The sequence below is a fragment of the Odocoileus virginianus genome, chromosome 17, assembly GCF_023699985.2.
Source record: "Odocoileus virginianus isolate 20LAN1187 ecotype Illinois chromosome 17, Ovbor_1.2, whole genome shotgun sequence".
NCBI lineage: Eukaryota > Metazoa > Chordata > Mammalia > Artiodactyla > Cervidae > Odocoileus > Odocoileus virginianus.
The window spans coordinates 49570927-49594149 of NC_069690.1; the positions used below are offsets into that span (position 1 = coordinate 49570927).

Genomic DNA, 23223 nt, shown 5'->3' on the forward strand with positions numbered 1-23223 from the left:
AGACCAGTACATTGTGGTAGGGGGCAAAGGCAGGACAGTAGCCGAAAGGCGTGGTGACGGAGCGAATCCCCTAGCACGTTGCCCCAGAGAGAGAAGACGAACAACACGTAATAGATACATATATTTTTTTAATTTTCTGCTCCAGTTCATATTTATTTATTCTTAATTGGAAGATAATTGCTTTACAATGTTGCATTGGTTTCTTCCGTATGACAATGTGAATCAGCTTTAAGTATACATATATCCCCTCCCTCTTGAAACTCCCTCCCTGTAAAGATATGTCAACATGATAGTTAAGACAATGACAAAAAGACCTTAGAGGACACTGGTGAAAGCCAGACAGATTCATGTGTACGGCCCTCCCCTGGTCACTCAGGGAATTGGTTCCAAGACCCCCTGCGTGTTAGTTGCTCAGTCATGTTGACCACATGGACTATAGCCCGCCAGGCTCCTCTGTCCATGGAGTTTTCCAGGCAAGAATACTGGGGTGGGTAGCCATTCCCTTCTCCAGGGGATCTTCCCAACCCAGGGATCGAACCCGGGTTTCCTGCACTGCAGGCAGATTCTTTACCATCTGAGGCACCAGGGAAGCCCCCAAGACCCCATGCAGATACCAAAATCTGGGGATACTCAAATCCGATAGAAAATGACGTCATGCAGTTGACCCTACTTCTTGCATGTCCAGTCACACACTCAGCCCCACCCTGAGGCCCCCAGAATAAGACCTGCCTCTGGTTGACAGGAGCCAGGACCACCGCCTCCTCAGTCAGGCTGCGCCGTCCTCCTCACTGTCCTGAGAGGTGGGTTGGTGGAAGACAAGGCCACTGCATTGCACAGCCGCTAGGGTGGCCATTCACACTGTAGTCTAAATAAAGAATGTCCTCTAAAGTTGTGCAGGGCTTTCCAGGTAGTGTCAGTGGTAAAGAATCCACCTGCCAGTGCAGGAGATGCAAGAGACTTGGGTTCAATCTCTGGGTCGGGAATGTCCCCTGGAGTAGGAAATGGCAACCTACTCCAGTATTTTTGCATGGGAAATACCATGGACAGAGGAACCTGGCGGGCTACAGTCCATGGGGTTGCAAAGAGTTGGCTATGACTGATCACACACACACACACACACACACACACACACAAAGTTGTGCAATGACAGGAAACCTGGATTCTAGTTCTGAATGTGCTGTGTGTCCTCAGGCAAGTCACTCCACCTCTCTGGGAGAACTCAGGCTCCTCATTCATAAAATGCAGAGCTGGCCTCAGAGTTCATCGCACTCCTTCTACCGTGTAAAACCTTCTATTACTGCACAGATAACAGCCGACACATTTTGAACGCCTACTGTGCGCTCTAGTTGTATTGACCTTTCAATCCTCACAACAACAGTGCAAGGAGGTTGGTACTGGAATCTATCACCATTGCACAGATAAGGAGGCAGAGGCCCGAGGCTGCGATAGGACTTGCCTCAGAACACACAGCTAATGAACTGGGGTTCAAAGCCAAGCCGCATGATTTCAAAGCCTGTGACCCCCAGTCTCTACTTTGTGCAAACCCACTGCGTTTTATTTGCCTGATCAAATGTCTGTCTCTAGGCTGGGAGCAAACTGAGGCCTGTCATTCCTGCAGATAGTGGGAGGGGCTCAGTAAATATCTACCAAAAAACAAAGCTGAGGGAGGTAGACCAGTAGCCTCTTACGTCCCTTTCAGCGGGGATAGGAGAAGAGCTCCAATAGAGCAGGGAACCCCGGGGGAAGAAAAGGGAGTGGGCCGAGGTCGATCAGACGTCCTTCCACAGCAGCGGGACACAGATGTCTGAGTACTGGGAATTCCAGGTGGCACTAGTGGTAAAGAATCCACATGCCAACGTAGGAGACGCAGGAGACATGGGTTCGATCCCTGGGTCAGGAAGATCTCCTGGAGGAGGAAATGGCAACCCAATCCTGTCCAGCATTCTTGCCTGGAGAACCCACAGCCAGAGGAATCGGGCTGGCTACAGTCCATGGGGTCAAAAAGAGTCAGACATGACTGAGGACACACGAGCACGTACCAGGAGCCCATGGACTATTAAAAGTCCCACTTACAAGACAAGAGAAAGGCTCAAAATTTTCAGGCTCCCAATAAGTCCTGAAAGCTTGGAGACATGAGCCCTAGTTTTTGATCTGCATCCCCTAGCAGTGGAAGTGGAGGACAGAATCATGGAAGAGTCCCTGTCACCCAGTGGGCCTCCTCAAACCCTGCCTCCGCCATGGTCAGCAGAGTCCTCTCTTGTGCCCAAGCCTAAGTTTCCTTATCTGTAAAGTGGGCATGACGGTAGCACTCCTCAGCTCCACAAGCCGTCTTGAGGGTTCTGTTAGGTGCTGCGGTTGCTGTTTAGTCACTCAGTCGTGTCCAACCATTTGCAACCCCAAGGACTGTAGCCCACCAGCTTCCTCTGTCCATGGAATTCTCCAGACAAGAATATTGGAGTGGGTAGCCAGTCCCTTCTCCAGGGAATCTTCCCGACCCAGGGGTCGAGCCCAGGTCTACCGCCTTGCAGGCAGATTCTTTACCATCTGAGCCACCAGGGACGGCCTCTCTTAGATGACGCCCCTCTTTAATGCCCACCGTGAGGTAGGTCTGGCTTGGAGGCCCGAGGACCCTCACGTGGCCTGAGGGTGGCACCCTCGGGGCCCCACAGCTGAGCTCGGGCTCCCCCTCCCCTCCTGCTCTCCAGGTCTTGAACCTGTTCTTGGCCCTGCTGCTCAGCTCCTTCAGTGCTGACAGCCTGGCAGCCTCGGATGAGGATGGCGAGATGAACAACCTGCAGATTGCCATCGCTCGCATCAAGTGGGGCATCGGCTTCGCCAAAGCCTTCCTCGTGGGGCTGCTTCATGGCAAAGTCCTGAGCCCCAAGGTTATCATGCTCAGCCTCGGAAGCATCGGCGAGGGTGGGGAGGCCGGCGAGGCTCCGGAGAGCGCCCCCGAGGACGAGAAGAAGGAGCCTCCACCCGAGGAGGATGGCAAGGACCTCAAGAAGGACAACCACATCCTGAACCACATGGGTCTGGCTGACGGCCCTCCCCCCAGCATCGAGTTGGACCACCTCAACTTTATCAACAACCCCTACCTGACCATCCACGTGCCCATCGCCTCCGAGGAGTCTGACCTGGAGATGCCCACAGAGGAGGAAACCGACACCTTCTCCGAGCCTGAGGATGTCAAGGTAAGCCCGTAGCAAGGCCCGGACCCAGGGGCAGGGAGTCATACAGACGCAGCTCTGCGTTTGTGTGTGACCTTGAACATGGCACACAGCCTCTCCAAGCCTCAGTTTCTCCATCTGTAAGGTGGGGTAATGGTACCTGCCTTGTGGTGTTACTGTGAGCATTAGATGAAATGCTGTGTGCAGAGCAGCTCTGTGAGTGGTGACTTATAAATAGCGTTATTATGACCCGCTCCCCCTGTCTGAACGCCCTCCGCCTCTTCCCTGCACTCCTGGCCCGCAGCGCCGCCTGGGTCCCCTCTCACCAGCAGGTGGCGCTGTGAGATAGCATATTCTCACCTGAGACGCCTAAATCAGGGCTGGAACCCAAGAGGCCTCTCAACCCTGCCCTAGGTTTAAGAAGCCCCTACCAAGTTCTTGCTATTATCATCTATTTCTGTGTAGACCCCCACTGGTGGTGGGGGGGACCCGGTCCCAACTTCCCAGCGTGGGCCAGAGTGCCAGGTCTGGGCTGGGGACGCTGAGGAGAGGGAGTCGGGGGTCCAGTGGGATGGAGCTGAAGGAGAAATGGAGAGCCCAGCCTCAGCTGGACCCCTGGCGCCTACCCCCACCTCTCCCCTGCGAGAGGTTGCCCCCAGGAGCTCAGGCTGAGCCCCTCACCCACCCTGCAGCTCCATCAGGGGAAGGATCAGCACGTAAGCTAGGGCAGGGCCCCCTGCCCACCCCCACCCTGGCAGCGTGGGCCCAGCAGTCACCAGAGCCTGAATAAACTTTGCCCTGAAAGCTCTTGACTCCTTATTCCCCCCAAATACGTGGCATGCTAACTTACCAGGGAGCCGAGCGCCTGCCAAGCTATAAATACCCCGGGAAACGTGGCACCAACCTCGGTATGAGGAGTGGGGGTGGAGGAGGGCCGGACAGCAGCCGGGCCAAGGCGCTGGGGACTCTGGAGGGGGCAGGCACGGCTCCCGAGGGGCGGTGGGAGGTGAGGGGCACAGGCAGGGCCAGTGGCTCAGTGGGCATCTGGCCCGACCTAATGGCCCGTGCCTCAGTTTCCCTTTCTGTCAACTGGGCACCAGGCCCTCCCTTTCTGGCCACCATTCTGACAGCTGCCCCTTGCCCCCACCCCGCCACCCTCTCCATTTTCCTTTCCAGGGGCCTCACCCCAGCCATGAAGGGGGGCCCTTGAGGAGTGGAGGCTGGGCCAGGAGGAGGTGAGGGAGGTCGTGGCCAGGCTGGAGTACCAGCCACCCCCCCCCAACCCTTTCTGGATTCCCCCATCCTTCCTGGATTCCTCAGTTGAACAGAGGATAGGAAGGCTCAGACCTTGCTCCATCCTGACCCCTTCCCTCCCTAGCCAGCATCTCGGGCCTCTTCAAATCCAAGTGCCCCGAGGTCAGGGCCAAGGCCTGGGTTCTTCTGCACAGACCCTGGTGCTGGCTCCACAATCCAGGGCTGAATGAATGAATGAGTCTGTGAATGAATGAGTCTGCTCCACCTCCCCCACCCCCACTTCCCTTTCTCCCTTCTGGGCCCTCCCCTCGGGGCTCCCAGCTAGACCCCCTCTGCCCCACCTGGAGGGAGGATCCAGGGGTCACGTGACCCTGTGGCCTCCACAGAAGCCGCTGCAGCCCCTGGACGGGAACTCCTCCGTCTGCAGCACTGCCGACTACAAGCCCCCCGAGGACGACCCCGAGGAGCAGGCCGAGGAGAACCCCGATGGGGAGCAGCCGGAGGAGTGCTTCACCGAGGGTGAGGGCCAGCCCGCCGGGGTGCCTCCCCCAGCCCGGCAGACCCTGGAAGGGGCAGGCCAGGCCAGGGCCCGAGGCGAGCCTTAGCTGACCGTCTCCTTGTGGACGGCTTGGGGACAGGCGAGTCACCAAAAGCAGGCAGGGCCTTCTTCCTCCGATGATGCCCTGCCCTTCCGCACCCTGGAGAATGCGACCCGGGGAAGGGGTGTCAGAGCAGATGCCTCTGAGCCCCCGCCCCCTCTGACCCCTGCCGAGTGTACCATGGGCGACAGTCCCAGCAGCCCGAGGGCTACTGCACAGAATCCCCAGAGCCCTGGGTATGGCCGGCACTCAGCACTAGCTTCTCTAAGGCTGTCCTCCTCAGCTTCATCTTCCAGAGAGAGGCCTGCCTGGCCCTTCAGGAACATTCTTTGCCCAGAGGGTTTGGGCTGTGCAGAGTGAAGGCTGCCTGGGGGACGTGGGGGAGGATGAGGACCACTGACAGCCGTGGAACCTGCGTGGGTGGCCCGCACCCCTGTTCTCTGGCGTGTCTCTGCATGCAGTCCGGGTGGGGAGGGAGCACATCCTGGGAAGGGGAGGGGGGAAACGGGCTGATCATGCTCCTCAGGCAGCCCGTGACAGGTGCCCCTGCCGCCCTCCCTCCCCAGCCTGCGTGCAGCGCTTTCCCTTCCTCTACGTGGACATCTCCCAGGGTCGAGGGAAGAAGTGGTGGACCCTCCGCAGGGCGTGCTTCAAGATCGTCGAGCACAACTGGTTCGAGACCTTCATTGTCTTCATGATCCTGCTCAGCAGTGGGGCCTTGGTAGGCACTGCCCTGGGGGCCGGGCAGGGCAGGGGCAGGGGCCAGGCCGGAAGCAGGCTGTCCCAGGGCTCTCTCCTTTCTGCATCGTGGGAGGGACACTTGCTGGACAGGCCCGAACCCAGAGAGCCCTAAAGAACTCAGTGCTTCCAGGGTGTGTGGCAGACTGCTCATTTTCACGAAGCGGCAGATGGGCTCTGACTCCATGTGCCTCCGTGGCTGACAGGTCCCGACCAGGGAGCAAGTGGGAAGGGAATGTGGGCTCAGGGGGGCCAGCCTGTGTCACAGCGAACCCCCCTGCAGGTTAGTGAGCATTCCTGTCATCAGGTCTGGGGAAGGGGAGCTGAGGAGTTTCCCCCGACCAGGAACTCCCCTGCTCACCCCCATGATGGGCGCGGGGAGTCTGCCCCCGCACCTGACCCCAGTGCCAGACCCTTGGGAACCGGCAGCCGTAGGGATGTGGCTGCTGCCCCAGCCTCCGGGCCCTGGCCACCCGCCTGCTGGTGCCCCCAGGCCTTCGAGGACATCCACATCGAGCAGCGGCGAGTCATCCGCACCATCCTGGAATATGCCGACAAGGTCTTCACCTACATCTTCATCCTGGAGATGCTGCTCAAGTGGGTGGCCTACGGCTTCAAGGTGTACTTCACCAATGCCTGGTGCTGGCTCGACTTCCTCATCGTGGACGTGAGTCCGCCCCACCCCACCCGGCCCCACCGCCCACTCCAGAGCCAGATCCGGAGGGCCCCCTTGGGGCCGAGGCCCTGCGCTCCCTGACCACCCGCCCTCCCGTTTGCAGGTCTCCATCATCAGCCTGGTGGCCAACTGGCTGGGCTACTCGGAGCTGGGACCCATCAAATCCCTGCGGACGCTGAGGGCCCTGCGCCCCCTGAGGGCCCTGTCTCGATTCGAGGGCATGAGGGTGGGTGTCGAGGGGGACTGTGAGTAGGGCTAAGAATTGGGGGAGCAGCCACCGCTTGGAAGGGGGCTGGGGGCGTGTCTGTACTCTGGCCACCACCGGGAGTCCAGGTCTGAGGGGCCCCCCGGCAGCTGATGGCAAAAGGAGAAGGGGGTGGCAGGGGATGAGATGGTTAGGTAGCATCACTGACTCAATGGACATGAATTTGGGCAAACTCTGGGAGGTGGTGGAGGACAGACGAGCCTGGCAGGCTGCCGTCCACTAGGTCGCAAAGAGTCGGACCCGACTGAGCAAAAACAACAACAAAAGGCACCCCCCCACACCAGCCCAGGTGCCCGGGCCTGCCCTCAGTCCCCTCCGTCACTCCTCTCTGCCACCACCAGGGGGCAGCAGAGGCTGCAGCCGCCCCCAGGAGGGGCCTGAGGGCACCCAGGCAGGAGGAGAGGAAGGAGGTCTGTGGGTTTATAGGTGACTCTCCCCAGCCTCAGACTGGGGCCCCCCAGGGCTCCGAGCCTGCCCATCCTTCCCTCAGGCCCTTGAGGGCGGAAGTGACAGGTAAATACAGGGTTCAGGCAAGACCAAGGGGACTTCCCCGGCCAGAGGTGGAAGTAGGGGTTCTGTTAAGAGCAAGGCCTATTCTGGGGGCGGGGACAGACTTCCACAAAGCAGATGGTTGCAGGTCAGCAGGGCACTCAGCCTGGGGTCTCCCATACAAGAGCCCGGCCCAGCCAGGGACCCCTCCCCACTGGGGGAAGATGACCTGGCCGTGGCCGCAGAGCTGGTTGGTGACCCAGCCAGGAATAGAATTGCCCTGGGCATCACCGGGCTTACACCACTCACTTTGTCTGGAGGTCATGAAACTCCTTCTCCTTGAAAACAGATAATTCTCAGATTCAGCTCTGCCGGAAACAATGAGGTTGGCCTGTGTGGCCAGGGCTGGCTGAGCACAGAGCTCCAGTCCCCAAGGTTCCTGCTGCTTCAAAGGCCCCGTTTTTTTCTGGGTCTTTGTCTCTAATCCTGTGAGCAGATGAGCCGGGGGGCCAGGTCACGGGGACTGAGTTTCCTATGGGGGCCGAGGAAAGAGTGTTTGTCTCCTGCCTGGTGACCCGTGGCCAGGCTGCTTCCAGAGAAGCCCAGCTCCCCACCCTGGGCTGTTGGCTCCAGCGAAGCAGAGAGCCCTCTTCAGCCAGCAGGCCGGCAACCCCCTACCCCAGCTCCCTGCTCCCACCACCCCCACAAAAAGCCCAGTAGACTTCTCCTGCAGGCCTGGTTCATTCAGATCAGCCCTCCTCCAGGAAGTCTTCCCTGCCTGGCCCCCCTGGTTGGTGTGGGTGGGGAGCTCTTTCCCAGAGGAGACTGGGTGATGCCCCCCACCCTGCTGCCTGGGAGAGGATCTGGCAGTGACTCCCTCCCCACCACCGGCCCCCCAGGTGGTGGTGAATGCCCTCCTGGGGGCCATCCCCTCCATCATGAACGTGCTGCTTGTCTGCCTCATCTTCTGGCTCATCTTCAGCATCATGGGCGTCAACCTATTTGCCGGCAAGTTCTACTACTGCATCAACACCACCACCTCCGAGCGGTTCGAAGTCGACGAGGTCAACAACAAGTCCGAGTGCGAGAGCCTGATGCACACGGGCCAGGTCCGCTGGCTCAACGTCAAGGTCAACTACGACAACGTGGGTCTGGGCTACCTCTCCCTCCTGCAGGTGGTGAGTGTGACGTGCAGCCCCTGCATGAGGCGGGGGTGGAGATGCCCCTGGAATCTCACTGGGACTGAGCCCACGGCCACTCCTCATTAGGGAACCCCCCACCCACTTCCAGGGCTGGAGGACCCAGAGGTCGTGTCCATACCTGTCTGTATTTTGATGCCTGCCCAGTGGGACTCGGAGCAGGCAGCTTCTGGGGTGGACCATGCCGGAGCGGGGAGGGAAACTCATGGATGGTGGAAGCAGGGAGTAGCCCCTCCCCTCACACCCAACCACACTCTCGCAGGCCACCTTCAAGGGCTGGATGGACATCATGTATGCCGCCGTGGACTCCCGGGAGGTGAGTGGGGGTCCCCGAGATGTGGCCGGTGAGTGAGCCAGGGGAAAGGACTCAGATCCATCCCCACCCCATGCCGCCTCCTCGGGAGCCCCCGAGACCCCACCGCCTACAGGGGTAGATGAGCCCACAGTGGGACAGGGAGCAGGCAGCGTGTGCCCCCTGCCCAGCCCGCACACCCACCCCTGTCCTGTGACCGCTACAGAAGGAAGAGCAGCCGATGTACGAGGTGAACCTCTATATGTACCTCTATTTCGTCATCTTCATCATCTTCGGCTCCTTCTTCACCCTCAACCTCTTCATTGGCGTCATCATCGACAACTTCAACCAGCAGAAGAAGAAGATGAGTATCTAGCCCTCCTTCCCCCTGGGTCCTCCCCTCGCTAGGCTCCCTCCTCCCACCCCGTTTGTATGTTCCACTCCTTCCTTCGTATGTTCACAAACGCTGTGCACGCACCTGATCGAGGCGGTGAGCCTGGGTTCCGATCCCATCAGGTGACTTTGAACCAGTGATGGGGCCGCTGAGAACCTCGGTTTCCTTCTGTCCAAAATGAGGTTCATGCTGCCTGCTTTGCTCGCTCATTCTGAGGACCCAGTGAAATACTGATGGAAGGTGGCCCAAAATGGGCCATGAGGGCTGTGCCAGCCCCTTCCCTCTGTCTGTCACCCACCCACCCCTTCTCTGGACCCCTCCGTCCCCTTCCCTGCCTCCTTCAACCCCCATCTCTGGCCCTCCAAGCAGGCCTGCTTCCCTCTTCCCACCAAGCCCCCCGGCTGGGATGGGGGCCGCTTTACAGGTGATGTCTGAGGTAGGGGAGTCCTGGAAGCTGAGTTGGGAGACCCTCCAACCTTACGGGCCCCATCCCATTGTACTTTGGAGGGAAAGACATCTTCATGACAGAGGAACAGAAGAAATACTATAACGCCATGAAGAAGCTTGGCTCCAAGAAGCCTCAGAAGCCAATTCCCCGGCCCCAGGTACCAGCCCTCCGGGCCCCTCCACCTACAGCCCATATGAGGCTCCTGCCTAAGGGGGCCCTGTTGGGGGGGGGATGCAAAAGGCAGCCTGCTCTCTGCCCACCAGGCTGTGTCCCTGGTGTGAGGCTGGGGCCCCCTGAAGGAAGGTGAGGTGCTCCTGCTGTGAGGGGCGCCTCTCCATAAAGACACACTTCATGTGCAGGCAGCAGCGGCTTGATAAACTCGGCACTGGCTTACCCCCTGCCCAGCCCTGCACGGCACCCCCGGTGTCCATTCAGCGCCTTAGCTGATGGCCTCTGGGGGCAAGGGGAGGAAGAGGATGTCCAGACAGCTTCCCCAGTGAGCAACCACTTCGGGAGAAGGATGAGGGGTTGCTGAGGGCCCTTAATTCGGCAGGAAGTTCCCAGAGAGAGGAAGGAGGCCCACAGACCCCACAGAATGGCCCGTTTCCATGGGTCTCCCTGCCTCCCCCAGCCCTGGCCGACTCCACCACAGGCTCTAATGCCTTCTTTCTCTCTCTCTTTCTCTCCCCGCCCCCCCATACTCTTGCGTCGTGTCTTCTCGCACCTCCTGCCGGTCCACGTCCTGCTCTGACCACTGCCCCCCACACCCACCCGCCCGCCTCCCCGCACTCCCACCCCTGCTGTAGAACAAGATCCAGGGCCTGGTGTATGACCTGGTGACAAAGCAGGCATTTGACATCACGATCATGATCCTCATCTGCCTCAACATGGTCACCATGATGGTGGAGACGGATGACCAGAGCCAGCTCAAGGTGGACATCCTGTACAACATCAACATGGTCTTCATCATCATCTTCACAGGCGAGTGCGTGCTCAAGATGCTGGCCCTGCGCCAGTACTACTTCACCGTCGGCTGGAATATCTTCGACTTCGTGGTTGTCATCCTGTCCATTGTGGGTGAGCAGGGCCAGGCTGGGCTGAGTCATACAGGAAGGCCCGGGGTCCCCCTCCTCGTGTCCACATGCACACCTGCTCATACACTGGGAATGCTTTTACACAGACACACACACACACACACACACACACCCCTGCCTATGTACCCAGTGTCTATACTAAATGCACAGAAGCACATACGGTGGGTTCCCAGGCAGCCTGTTCCCCGTGCACACATGACCACAGCTCCAGAAGCATTCACCTGACCTGAAGATGCACATTCAGGTGCCCACGTGCTTCGGGAAAAACATAAGAAGATGGTTCCAGGACTTCCTGGTGGCCCTGTGGCTAAGACTCTGCACTCCTGATGCAGTGGTCCCAGGTTCGATCCCTGGTCAGGGAACTAGATCCCGCATGCCACAGCTAAAGATCCCACATGTTACAACTAAGACCCATCTCAGCTGAATAAATAAACTTTAAAAACAGAAGAAGATGGTTCTAGGAGCCTTACACATAGGAGAGGTGTGTGTGATTATGACAGTAACTAGCTATCATTTATCCGTCACTTGCAGTTTGCCTGACACTAGGCCATGCACTTCACAGTATTAGCTCAGTAATTGTTCCTAACAAATGTCCTGAGACTGGGACTGTTGTCACCTCCATCTTACAGATGAGGAAACTGAGTCACAAACCAGGTAGGCGACATGCCCATAGTCACACATCCAGAGCTGTCCTCCCCCTCCCTCCCATCCATGGCATCTGTGAACAGCCTTGGCAATGGGCCTTACCCACCCTTCTATCCACTTTGGCACATCCCACCTGCACCCGGCTGAGTTGGGGCAGAGATGGAGCCTGGGGCCCCAAGAGCCCTGGGAGAGTCTAACGGGTCAGGCTACTTGGGCTGTACACTGAGCAATGAGTTTCTACTGCTCCTTCCTGGGGTAGACGAGCCCAGCACACCATGCCCCCTGGAGCTGCGCCTACCCCCTGCTCCCTGACCCTGCCGCCCACTCCCAGGGCAGCAGTTCTTCCTCACCCCTCCCTCCCTGCAGGCCTGGCGCTCTCAGATCTGATCCAGAAATACTTCGTGTCACCCACGCTGTTCCGTGTGATCCGCCTGGCGCGGATCGGGCGGGTCCTGAGGCTGATCCGCGGGGCCAAGGGCATCCGGACGCTGCTCTTCGCGCTCATGATGTCGCTGCCCGCCCTCTTCAACATCGGCCTCCTCCTCTTCCTGGTCATGTTCATCTACTCCATCTTCGGCATGTCCAACTTCGCCTACGTCAAGAAGGAGGCGGGCATTGATGACATGTTTAACTTCGAGACCTTCGGCAACAGTATCATCTGTCTCTTCGAGATCACCACGTCGGCTGGCTGGGACGGGCTCCTCAACCCCATCCTCAACAGCGGGCCCCCCGACTGTGACCCCAACCTGGAAAACCCGGGCACCAGCGTCCGGGGCGACTGTGGTAATCCCTCCATCGGCATCTGCTTCTTCTGCAGCTACATCATCATTTCCTTCCTCATCGTGGTCAACATGTACATCGCCATCATCCTGGAGAACTTCAACGTGGCCACGGAGGAGAGCAGCGAGCCTCTCGGGGAGGATGACTTTGAGATGTTCTATGAGACGTGGGAAAAGTTTGACCCCGATGCCACGCAGTTCATTGACTACAGCCGCCTCTCTGACTTTGTGGACACCCTGCAGGAGCCACTGAGGATCGCCAAGCCCAACAAGATCAAGCTCATCACGCTGGACCTGCCCATGGTGCCGGGAGACAAGATCCACTGCCTGGACATCCTCTTTGCCCTGACCAAAGAAGTCCTGGGCGACTCTGGGGAGATGGATGCCCTCAAGGAGACCATGGAGGAGAAGTTCATGGCCGCCAACCCCTCCAAGGTCTCCTATGAGCCCATCACCACCACACTCAAGAGGAAGCATGAGGAAGTGTGTGCCATCAAGATCCAGAGGGCCTACCGCCGGCATCTGCTGCAGCGCTCCGTGAAGCAGGCATCCTACATGTACCGCCACAACCATGACGGCGGTGGGGATGGGGCCCCCGAGAAGGAGGGGCTGATTGCTGACACCATGAGCAAGATGTACGGCCCCGACAACGGGAACAGCGGTGTGCCAAGCAAAGAGGAGGAGAGGGGCTCCGCAGGGGACCCCGGACCTGCCATGGGGCTCAGGCCCATCAGCCCCTCCGACGCACCCCTCCCTCCTGCCCCACCCCCGGGGCAGACGGTGCGCCCAGGGGTCAAAGAGTCTCTCGTCTAGCAGGTGGTGGTGAGGTGGCACAGCCCCGAAGCACCCCCTCGCTGCCTGCCGCTGAGGGAGCTAGGCTGTGCATCTGGGACTGACTCAGCTCCCTGTTGGGGACGGGCTTTGTCCATGCTGGGCTGTCACCCAGGCCGTGGAAGGGGGAACTGTACCTGAAGTCTCCACTCTGGGCTGAGGCCGCTGCCTCCGCGAAATTTACCTTCAAGTTGCTCTCACCTCCTCATGGGCCCTGCTGCCCTCCTCACAGCTCCGGGGAGGTCAGAACATCAGCGTCTCTGCCCCCGACTTGGGAGGAGCCGGCCTGTGATGGAGGGATTGGCTGCCCTCCTGCCCCCAGTCTTAAGGGCTACTGACCTCTCCGCAGGCAGTGGCTCAGGCCTCCAGCTCCCTCTGGGACAAGGAAGTCTTAACCTCAGTGAGAGCAGACACCTGAGCCCAGGGCCTGCCACCCTGTCCGGCCTCTGGGATGTGGCTCACCCTGCCTGCTCAGGAATTCTCAGGAGAAGGAAAACACCCCTGGTTCAGAAATGGCTCCACATACCCGGTGGGGATGGGGGAGGGCCACTGGATGCTGAGACATTGGGCTGGGTTGTGGCCCCTGAATCTTTTCCCGATTCATCCATTGCCCAGGCCCCCCAGCTCCCTGGCTGGCCCCTGGGAGAAGAGCAGAAGGGAAGAGTCCCCTTGGGAATTATCTTTTTCTCGAAAGCATGAGGGGGTGGGTAGCACGGGTTGGATCCCACCAGTGTATCGCTAAGCTGGGGGCTTCCTTGGCCTGAGCACCCCATCTGGGGTGGGGTCGGGGTCCCTGGGGCTTGGGAAGAAGATTCCCTCCCTACCCCCTGCCTTCCTCCCTCCTCCATCAGCACCACTTGGGCTCCTGGCAGCCTCCCCAGCCCCAGGGTCCCATCCTTACCCCCCGTCACACCCTTCTCTTCCTCTTGCCCCATCCTTCTTCCCCTCCTCAAAGTGATCCTAAGAATGTTCTAGCTGAGCTCACGTTTGAGATTTCAACATTGAGGCGGGCACCGCTCACCCGGCTCAGGCCCAAGCTTCCAACTTCCGGCCACTGGAAGCTGTGCGGTGCTTCTGTTGGCATCACTGATCTGGGCTCCCAAGGACAGACAGAGGCCGAGCTTGGAGGAGGGGGTGAGACGCCAGCTGGGGGTCACTGGATTTACTCACCTGTGTGTGTGTGCGTGTGAGTCTGTGGACCACTGTGTCCCATAGAACCTGCATATGCATTTGTCTACGTGTATATCCGTGTGCCTGTGTGTCAGCGTGCCCTGGAGTGCTTAACCAGTGGGTATGCGCGTGTCTTCTCTGTCGGCCCGTCCATGGAAGCGTCCTTGTGCTGTGAGTGTGTATGTGAGTGTGAACACACGTGGTCAGGTTTGCACATTGAGCCCCCCACCCCACCCCTGTTGAGCTCAGTTCCTCTTCTTTTTCTTGTTTCTCGTGAACAGTTTGATTAAAACTCAGGAAGCAGCAAAACCTCCAAACAACATGTGTGTTTGTGTTGCGTGCACGCCCACAGGCCGGACCCTTCCTTTCCGTCTGCCCCGCTTGCCAGCCTCCCGGCCGCTCTGCTCGGGCATTCCTTTCTCTGACCGCCGTGAGGCCACCCTCTGCCTTCTCTGCGTCTCTTCCTCACGCCCACACCCAGCCCCGCTCCCCGGCCCGGCTCCTTCCATCTCTCCCGGCAGCAGTTCTGGCTCTTTCTTCAGAAGTTCCTCCAGGGGTCAGCCTCCTCTCTGACCAGCACCCTGCCCACGTCCTTTCCTTCTTCCTCCTCGGGGCCCGGACGAGTGTGGCCCCAGAGCCTCAGCCTCTGTTGGACTGAACTCTCTCCACTGGGCCAGGTGCAGAGCCAGTGTGGCTGAACGGGGTCCAGGCCTCCTCCCCCTGCAGACCCACGGCCATTGCACCTTGTCTGGGTGGGAACAGGCCCAAGCCAGGCCAGCAGAAGGCTCCTTTGTACAGTTCTTATAATAAACCTCCCGGTGCCTCGGACGGGTATGCTTTTGCCTTCTGTGCCTCTGTGTGCGGACATTGATGGGAACTGAGGGCGACAAGAAGAGCTGGGGGGATTGAAAAGTGGGGGAGCCTTCGGGAGCGAATTGGGGAGGGCAGGGGCTCAAGCTCCCCCCTCTGGCTCAGTCTGGCTGTCTCCTGCCCTCTCCAAAAGGAGGCTGGAACCCAGCCTTGTAGCTGGTGTCCAAGAAGCCAGATGAGGTCGGGAGTCGGTCCCTCAACCCTGCCCTCCCCGCTTACAGGCAGCACCACAGTGCCTTTCCCTGCCCACAGCAGCATCCAGGAAATAGGTGTTGGGACCCATGTGCCCAGACCCTCCTCTCTGGAAGCCCTCATCACTTCTCTGCCTCACCCAAGGCCTGTGGGTCCACGGTGTGGCCCTTCCGTTTTCTGAGGCCCAATCCCCCCCAGATGCTGCCTCTAATCCCAGAAGACCCAGCATCCCATGGACCCATGACAAAGAGAAATATTATGTAGTGAGCTCAGGCCACAATCCCAGTGAGCGAAATATAAGCTTAGATTTAATTTTGCTTTCTGACAGCCAGGGCTGTCATCTAAGCTAGTACATACTTAGTCCCTTTCAAGATTTCTGTATCCCCCTTTTCTGAGTCCTGAGGTTACATGGCTCCCCTAGGGGCTGGGGAGGGGCACCCACAGGCCACCCCAACCTCCCTCAGCCATGTCCTCGAGCCCCTTCCCACCCTGTGGATGTCTTTGCCTGCGGGGGTGGGGTACCAGCAGGGTTCTCTGAGCCCCCATGGGGGTACTGAACCCCTTCTCAGAGGTCGGGAAAGCTCCTTCTCACTTTAAGTTTCTCCAAATCTCGGTTGGGGCGGTCTCTGTCCTTAAGGACAGGAGAGCTTGAGAGTACCCCGAACTATGTTTCCCCTGATCCTTAAATGGTGGAAGAAAAAGGTAAAATCCTGGTGATAAACGTAACTGAGGTTCCTATTCAGAACCATATCCCTCCCCCAGACATTAGTGCTACTCACCACCTCCTGAGGGTAGATTCTGCCTCCACCTACATCACCATGCATTTCAGATACAAGAGGCCCTTCAAGGCTCACAACTGCCCTGCAAAGGACAGGTGGCTCAGGGTAAAGAATCCACCTGCTAATGCAGGAGACACAGGTTTGATCCCTGGGTCAGGAAGATCCCCTTGAGGAGGAAATGGCAACCCCTCTCCGGTATTCTTGCCTGGGAAATCCCATGAACAGAGAAGCTTGGCAGATTAAATCCAGGGGGCCTCAAAGAGTCCAACACAACTAAGCCCCTGAGCACACACAGAGAAGGCTTTATTAGTTATTTGTATTTTGCCTAAAGGGTAAACTTGGTCTCTGAGAGGTTAAGCATGGGTGTTGCTTAATTGGGGTGCTGTTGGCAGGTGAGGCAGGGAAATTCTGCCCCCCCCACCCACTGCTGTGTCTTCACTGCCCCTGGCCCAGGAATGCCAGTGGTGACCATGGCCATGGCCCTGGAGGGGGCTGCCCTTATAGCTCAGTTGGGAAAGAATCTGCCTGAAATGCAGGAGACCCAGCTTCGATTCCTGGGTCAGGAAGACCTCCTGGAAAGGGAAATGGCAATCCACTCCAGTATTCTTGCCTGGAGAATCCCGTGGCCAGAGGAGCGTGGCGGGCTACAGTCCACCGTGTCGCAAAGGATCGGACACAACATAGCAACTAAACCACCATGGCCCTAGAAGGGCTTCTCTGGTAGCTCAGAGGGTAAAGAATCCGCCCACAACACGGGAGAGCTGGGTTCGCCTCAATCTCTCGGCCCTGGAGCACTTCCAGGGCTCTCAGCGTGGGGCAGGACCACCCTTTGTTGAGAATCGCCAGGTAACCAGGGGAGGCTTCCCGGCTGGTGTTAGGAGTCAAACCAGCACTCTCCTTTTTGTTTTCAGATGTATGTTCTGTGACTTGGCTTGGTTTCTCTTAGTTATCTACTTATTTCAGGCTGTGCTGGGTCTTCGGTGCTGCACAAGAGCTTTCTCTAGTTGTGGCAAGCAGGGGTACTCCTTGTCACAGGTCACAGGCTTCTCATTGCAGCGGCTCCTCTTGTTGCAGAGCCCGGGCTCTAGGCGTGCGCGCTCAGTAACTACTCAAACCCGCATCCTTCTGAGCCCGCCCACCCTGGTCACAACGTGCTGAGCAGAGTCCGGGAGGAAGGGCTAGGGGAGGGGCAGAGGTCATTCTTTCCATACTGAGGCTCTGCCCTCCCACCTCTTCCCGGGGATGCTGGGGGTCCCTGCCCTCTTGCTTTCCCTAACCCTGAGCTCCTTGTCCATTCTCCCTACACACCCATCTCTTGTTTTGATGCTGTCTTCCTGGAAACGTGGGGTGGGAGCTGCCAGATGTCGGGGTGTAGGTCCCAGGGCAGCCGGGGGCAGAGGCGGAGGTAGGCTTACGAGGCCTCCTGTTCCAGGAAAGAAAAAGCGTCACAAGCCTCGGAAGGAGCTCCGTGCTGTTGTCACTGCGGACGGAACAGCACGGCCCCACCTGTGACAAATAACCCTGCAGACGGTGGGGCCCCCACCCCCTCCTGAAAATAGATCCCTGCCTGGCATGAATGGGAATGAGGCCCAAAGGACACATCTGCATTGCTGCCCACAGGAGATGCAGACATGTGTGTATGTTTGGAGGGTACCCACTGCACCCCCAACCTCCATGGCCCCCCAGAGGCACCCTGGGCCACAGGCCAGCTCCCAAACAGCCTCACACCCTACAACTCGGCAGTACACCCATGTTGGCAGCTACACACACACATACACACCCGGGTGCACCCCCACCTTTTTCCACCTTCCTCCCAAATTTGGGGGCCACCAGCCCCAAAGCTAACCAAGTCCTCCATCACCAGGAGGTGCTTGGCTAAAGGGAGAGACCCCTGGATTTCCCGCATTCCTCTGGGGGAGTCTCCAACCACCAACCCCCCCAGCACCAGGTGCCCGTGGTCCCCATGCTGACCTCAGGTGATGTTTATATTCCTGGGCTGTTTGTTCTGTGAATGGAACATGCAACACCTTTTCAGAGAAATGTTTTTCTCTTCGTTTGGAACATCTGGAACCAGCAAGAACATCTGGGACTGCCGGGAACAGCTGTTTCTCGGATGGAACCTGAACTCCCCAGTCCCCACTTCCCACAGCTCCAGTCCCAACCTGTGCTCCTCAGATTGGGGGTGGGGGGGTGCCACTGTACCAGGTGAGGCCTATGCCCAGGACTGAGGGGGCCAGCACCCAGACCTCTGCCTTCTTCACCAGCAACCCTGGCCTGGGTGGTAGGTCCATGTCTCCCAGAACTCAGACCTGCCAGCAGCACAGACTGTTTGAAAACTAGCAGGTGGTGAAGAGAATGAGATGTGGGCAGAGGATACAGGATTCAGCATCTTCTTTCCGCTCCTGGGGGGTGAAGGAAGAGACAGAGCAAGGGGCCAAGAGAGAGTAAAGAAGATGCCATAATACATAAAACTCAAGAACTCAGCTGTGGGGCTGAGGGATGCACGCCTGCCAAGGACAGCTGTGCAAGTTGTGCACTGCACAAGGGCACCTCCCCCGCAAGACCCCAAGGGATGAGGGCTGTGTCTGATCCGGGTGCAGGGGCACATAGTTCAGCTTAGACAAGCTCCTAGACTCTGAGGTTCCATCCACCGCTCTGCTGACAGATGAGAAAAAGCCAGAGAGACTTTCTGTTTCAGAACTTGCAGGCTCCCCCAGACCAGCCTTTTGTCTTCCACTCCAGACCCCTGGAGCTGTGGATAACACTTCTGTGCCCTGAGAGTCCACTGATTGCTAAGTGGTGGGTTTTCTCTAAGCCATCAACACCTAGTCCACCGTCTTTGGCAGCTCCCAGCAAACTCTCCCACCAAGTGAGGGAGGAGGGGCCTCTCACCAGAGCCAGGACCAGATCTTCTCCCAAGTGGCTGCCGCTCTTGGCCTGTTCTTGCTCAAGAGCCTCTGTGGCTCCCTTCCTACACAAGGTCAAACCTCCATCAACTGCCAACATGGCCACCTGCACTCCAGTCAAGTGGCTGGGCTCTGGGTCCATAACTGTCCCTCCAGCACTCCTACCCCATCCTTCCTGGGTGCCCCTCTTAATAACCTTGATGAAGGGTGCAAGTTGGTCCAGGGTGGAAGGACTGTGCCCACATCCATCCAAAGGAGCCATGTAGATTCAGTTAAGTGCCTGGGACTCTGGACTACGAGGCCGACGGGCCCCAAGACTTGACTTTGGGGGTTGGGATGGGGCCTCAGGGGCCCCTGCCTTCCAGGGGCATCTACCGCAGACCCCAGCCACAGTGCCCAAGCTGGGGTGACCCTTGGGTCTTAGCGGCACAGCTGACAAGAGAGCCTGCCCTCCCCCAGGGTCCCCAGAGAGCTGGTGCCTCCCCTGGGTCCCAATTTGCATGGCAGGAAGGGGCCTGGTGGGGAAGAGGCGGGGAGGAGGCAGACTGCAGCCCAGGCAGTTACACGTTTTCCCCCAGGAGCCTCCGTTGTCACGGGCTTGGGGCTGGAGACAGGGCGAGCATGGCGGGGCCAGTGTTGATTCCTGGGCTCTACAAGTGGCTGGTGCTGGGGCTGCTGCTCCTTTCAGGTACTGCTCGAGGGGCCCAGAGGCCCCCTGGTTTCGCTCTCTCCACGGGTCTGTCTCCTGCTTTCGCCTCCTCCGCCTTCCGTCTCTCACTTTTGGTGCCTCCCGTCTCCCTCTGACAGCTCTGGGGACCCGGTCTGTGGGAATCAGCCAGGCTGAGGGGCTGGTGGGCTCTGGAGTCTGCGGCCCCCAGCCCTTCTCCAGCCCAGAGAGGGTCGGGCTGAGCTGGGGATGAGGGGCTTGTGGCTCTGACCTCGGAGAAGAGCTAGGCCGGGGAGGAAGAAAGGACAGAGGGTAGTTCACCCCCAGGCGCTGCAGGGCGCTGAGTCGGGGAGGCAGTGGAGAGGCCGCCCCCCACCAGACCTGGGACAGGCCTGCTCCCCAGATGGCGGCGGCGCCCTGGTCTGGAAGGCGGTAGAGCCCCCCAGGCGTGACTTCTTCCCTCTCGTCTCATCCAGGAGGCCTCTCAAAGGCCGAGGGCTGAAGCGGGGCTGGGAATCAGATCCTCTGGTGACCCCACCCCGCTCTAGTCTCTCCAGGGCTGGGGTCTGGGAGCTGATGTCCTGGGGGGAGGAAGTGGGTCTGGGAATGCAGGGGCGGGGCGGCCAACTCTGAGGGACCAGCCCCGCCCACTTCCTCCCACCCAGCAGGTGAGATGGTGCTGGCGGCCAAAATAGAGGACCTGCTTCGGGATCCCAAAGGTCAGCAACTTTCCCTGAACCTTCCGGGAGCAAGTATGTCTGTGTCCAATGGGGGGCGGCGGGGGGGCGTCACTGTCCGCAAGCTGCCCCACGGCCGTCCCGGCGCCCCGGCCCCCTTGAGCTCTCCCCACCCATCCCCAGGCCTCCGGAGGGTCTGACTCCCTCTGTAAGACCTGGTTCTAAAGTTCCTCCAACCCCTACTCCTCCAACGTCACTCACATCAAACGTGAGTCCCAACGATCAGGGAGGAGGGGATCCCACTGGGGACTCAGGCCTGGGCTGTCTGGCCAGGGAGTTGGGCTTAGCCCCAGCAGGAGCCTGCAACCTTGGGGGCCCCCCAACAGGCTGCAGGGGCTTAGGGATTCCTAGGGCACCCCTGACTGGGGACCAAGCAGGAGGGAGGCTTCCTGGGGCAGATGGGTGGTGGGGAGTGTGGCAAGCTGAGAAAGGCGTAGGAATATAAAGAGGGGCAGGACCACACGGAAGGGGTGACAAGGGAGATGTGGGCAGGGGATTGACGCGGGAGCCTTGGTTGCCAGGCTGAGGATTTGCAGGGTCCCCCTGAGGACTGGGGGCTGGTGTGGGCAGTCCAGGGCAGGGAGAGATGAGAGCACCAGGCCAGGTGAGAGGCTGTCCTGGGGGCCCTCTGGCCTCAGAGGGTGAGGCCTGCAGCAGGCTGCTATAATGGGCATGGAAAGGCATTGGAAGGTTCCAGGCCCTTCTAAAGGAAAATCGAATGGGGAGAGTGGGCCATCAGGAAGGGGCGGGGTCCAGCGGTTTGGCCTGCGGCTCCTAACATGGCTCAGTTCCCCTACACCTCTGCCTCATGACTGTGCCACACTCTGAGAAGCAAGGATAAGCCAGGAGACCAAGCCAGGGGTCAGCACTGCCCAGGACAGGGGCCATGGTTGTGGGGTTGGGGGGGGGTTGGGGGCGTGGTCAGGCTGGTGGTCCAGAAGGCAAGGAGCAGGATTTTGATCCCAGCCCTGACACCTACAGGAAACACTTGTTCCCGGATCTGGCAGCAACCACGTTTTGTGGCCAAGAAACGGGGCTCCACAGTGGAGATCAGGTGCCTCCTGGAGGAGATGGGCAACGTAACCTGGTTCCGGAAGCCGAAGCTGGACTCAGCGGCCCAGCCACTTTCCCCGAAGGATGGCCGCCTCCTCCAGATCCATAACAACTCCGAGGCCGTTCTCACCATCGTAGGCGTCCAGTTTCAGGACAACGGCGTCTACTTCTGCGTGCAGCAGTGCACCAAAGGGGCCCCGAGGACAGAGCATGGCTGTGGCACTGAGCTCCGGGTCATGGGTGTGTGCGGGGCCCGCCCCCCACCCCCCTACCCCCCACCAGCCAGGGAGAGTGTGGGGTGCTCCTGGAGCCCCGCCAACACCCACCCCACCCCAGCCCTCCACCAGTAGGAGAGAGGGTCACACAGTGTGGGATGGCTGTGACCCCGGGCACCTGGGAGAGCCGCAGAGAAGCAGGTCCTGAGGGGTCCGGGCCCAAAGTGGGGACCCATCCCTCACCACTGCCACCCCACCTCCTCCCAGGGTTCAGCACTTTGGCCCAGCTGAAGCGGCGGAACACACTGAAAGATGGCATCATCATGATCCAGACCTTGCTTATCATTCTCTTCATCATCGTTCCCATCTTCCTACTGCTGGACAAGGTGACCGTGGGGGCCGGCCAGACACCGGCAGGGTCTCCATCTCCCCAGCCCCAGAGCCCACCCACTCACCCACCCATTCAAACACTCCCTCGTTCATCAGCTGTTCTTGCAGAGTGGCCCTCAACCCTGACCCTTCACCCTTCACCCAAGGCCAATCTCCCTGGCCCTCCCCAGCCTGGCCCAGAAAGTGGATGGGGTCAGGGAAGCTAACACTCTGCTCTCCATCCCTCCCCCGCCAGGATGACAGCAAGGCCGGGATGGAGGAAGATCACACCTATGAGGTAAGGGGCAAGGTGGAACCCCCGTACCCCTGGGAGCTCCGAGGCCCGAGGGGGGCAGTCACAGGCACCATCGGTGTGCGGCCAGGGGAGTGTTCAAGGCCTGAGCTCTGTCTCCTGTCTCCAGGGCCTGGACATTGACCAGACAGCCACTTATGAAGACATAGTGACTCTGCGGACAGGGGAGGTGAAGTGGTCGGTGGGTGAGCACCCAGGCCAGGAGTGAGGGGCTGGCCCTCCCCACGCTCCTGGGCACAGCCCGCTGGGCCCTCAGTGACTGCTTCAGAGCCGTCCCCCCTTTTTCCCTGGACCCCCGTCAGCCTCCAAAGCGGGACCACCAGACCCGCCTGCCCCTCCAGCCCTCTCTCACCGAAGGGACTGGTGCAGAAGGGCTGCAGGGCAGTGATTAGGAGCAAGGGGGCCCTCGGGGGCTAGACTGGACACCGCCCTCCGGGGGTGCTATGTCAGGGGTCCATGCCCTGTGAAGATCAGGGAAGGCGGAGACTTGTCTGGAACTTGCAAGTGGACTCAGAGCAGCCTGACTTCTCTGGAGAGCCGGGGCAGGGTCACGGCCCACCCCAAGTGGCCGCAGACAGGCCGCGAAAGCTTCGTCCCTCTCCCGTTCTCTCCTGCTCTCTCCCGCCCTTCCCCACCCCAGGGGGCTGCTGGCCTTGAGCCCTTTCCCCCATGGAATAAACAGTGTGTCTTGAGAAACCACACACAGGCTTGTGACATCTATGGTTCTGGGATGGATAAGGGTATGTGTTTGGGCACAAACGTTTGGGCAGCCACGGGCCTGAGGGCGGGCAGGTCCAGCTCAGCTCGTGTCCGGTTCTCTCTGAAGGCCTGGTTGGGACCTGTGGTCATGTCCACTTTCTTTCCCTGCTCTGACACTAGCGGGACCCCAAACAACAGAGAAGGTCTGACTGGACTGGTCTTTCTCCTTGGTGGGGATGCCTGCGTCCTGCCTCCTCTTCAGCTGACAAGCAGCACTGAGTCCTGCTCTCAGGACTCAAGGGCCTCAGCCCTAGAGGAGCTACCCTCCTCTACCCACCCCAGTCCTCTTGTTCTTCAAGGTCCTCCACCTACAGGAAGCC

The 23223-nt window shown here is 59.4% G+C and overlaps 2 protein-coding genes across 7 annotated transcripts in view; both read left to right on the plus strand.

Moving 5' to 3' along the window:
* Window positions 1–14877, plus strand: part of SCN4A (sodium voltage-gated channel alpha subunit 4) — a 33026-nt gene extending 18149 nt beyond the window's left edge. For 2 of the 3 annotated variants that reach the window (XM_070479803.1, XM_070479802.1), the window contains 11 exons: window positions 2706–3194; window positions 4811–4943; window positions 5590–5744; window positions 6255–6428; window positions 6541–6663; window positions 8091–8369; window positions 8653–8706; window positions 8909–9046; window positions 9577–9681; window positions 10331–10601; window positions 11630–14877. In XM_070479803.1, the coding sequence (XP_070335904.1) occupies window positions 2706–3194; window positions 4811–4943; window positions 5590–5744; window positions 6255–6428; window positions 6541–6663; window positions 8091–8369; window positions 8653–8706; window positions 8909–9046; window positions 9577–9681; window positions 10331–10601; window positions 11630–12855 (3147 nt within the window). In that variant the 3' untranslated portion in view covers window positions 12856–14877. The remainder of the gene's footprint in view (window positions 1–2705; window positions 3195–4810; window positions 4944–5589; window positions 5745–6254; window positions 6429–6540; window positions 6664–8090; window positions 8370–8652; window positions 8707–8908; window positions 9047–9576; window positions 9682–10330; window positions 10602–11629) is intronic. The other variant, XR_011492424.1, reaches the window with a different exon arrangement.
* Window positions 14878–19323: 4446 nt separating this feature from the next.
* CD79B (CD79b molecule) lies at window positions 19324–22843 on the plus strand. Of its 4 annotated transcripts, none has more exons than XM_070479804.1 (6): window positions 19324–19478; window positions 20123–20209; window positions 21176–21487; window positions 21730–21848; window positions 22088–22129; window positions 22254–22843. In XM_070479804.1, exons 1-6 carry the CDS (start codon window positions 19412–19414, stop codon window positions 22350–22352), a joined length of 726 nt encoding a protein of 241 aa, XP_070335905.1. In that variant the 5' UTR covers window positions 19324–19411; the 3' UTR covers window positions 22353–22843. The 4 variants fall into 4 exon arrangements, with proteins under 4 accessions (XP_070335905.1, XP_070335907.1, XP_070335908.1 ...); XM_070479806.1 differs by having other exon boundaries at window positions 20126–20209; XM_070479807.1 differs by having other exon boundaries at window positions 19325–19478; window positions 20123–20176.
* Window positions 22844–23223: the final 380 nt, after the last annotated feature.

Bases quoted from the DNA above. Each gene is read 5' to 3' on its own strand.
- CD79B (XM_070479804.1), top strand. From the start codon at position 19,412: ATGGCGGGGCCAGTGTTGATTCCTGGGCTCTACAAGTGGCTGGTGCTG. The intron at 20,210-21,175 runs GTATGTCTGTGT...TGACACCTACAG, and splicing joins CCTGAACCTTCCGGGAGCAA to GAAACACTTGTTCCCGGATC. The intron at 21,488-21,729 runs GTGTGTGCGGGG...ACCTCCTCCCAG, and splicing joins CACTGAGCTCCGGGTCATGG to GGTTCAGCACTTTGGCCCAG.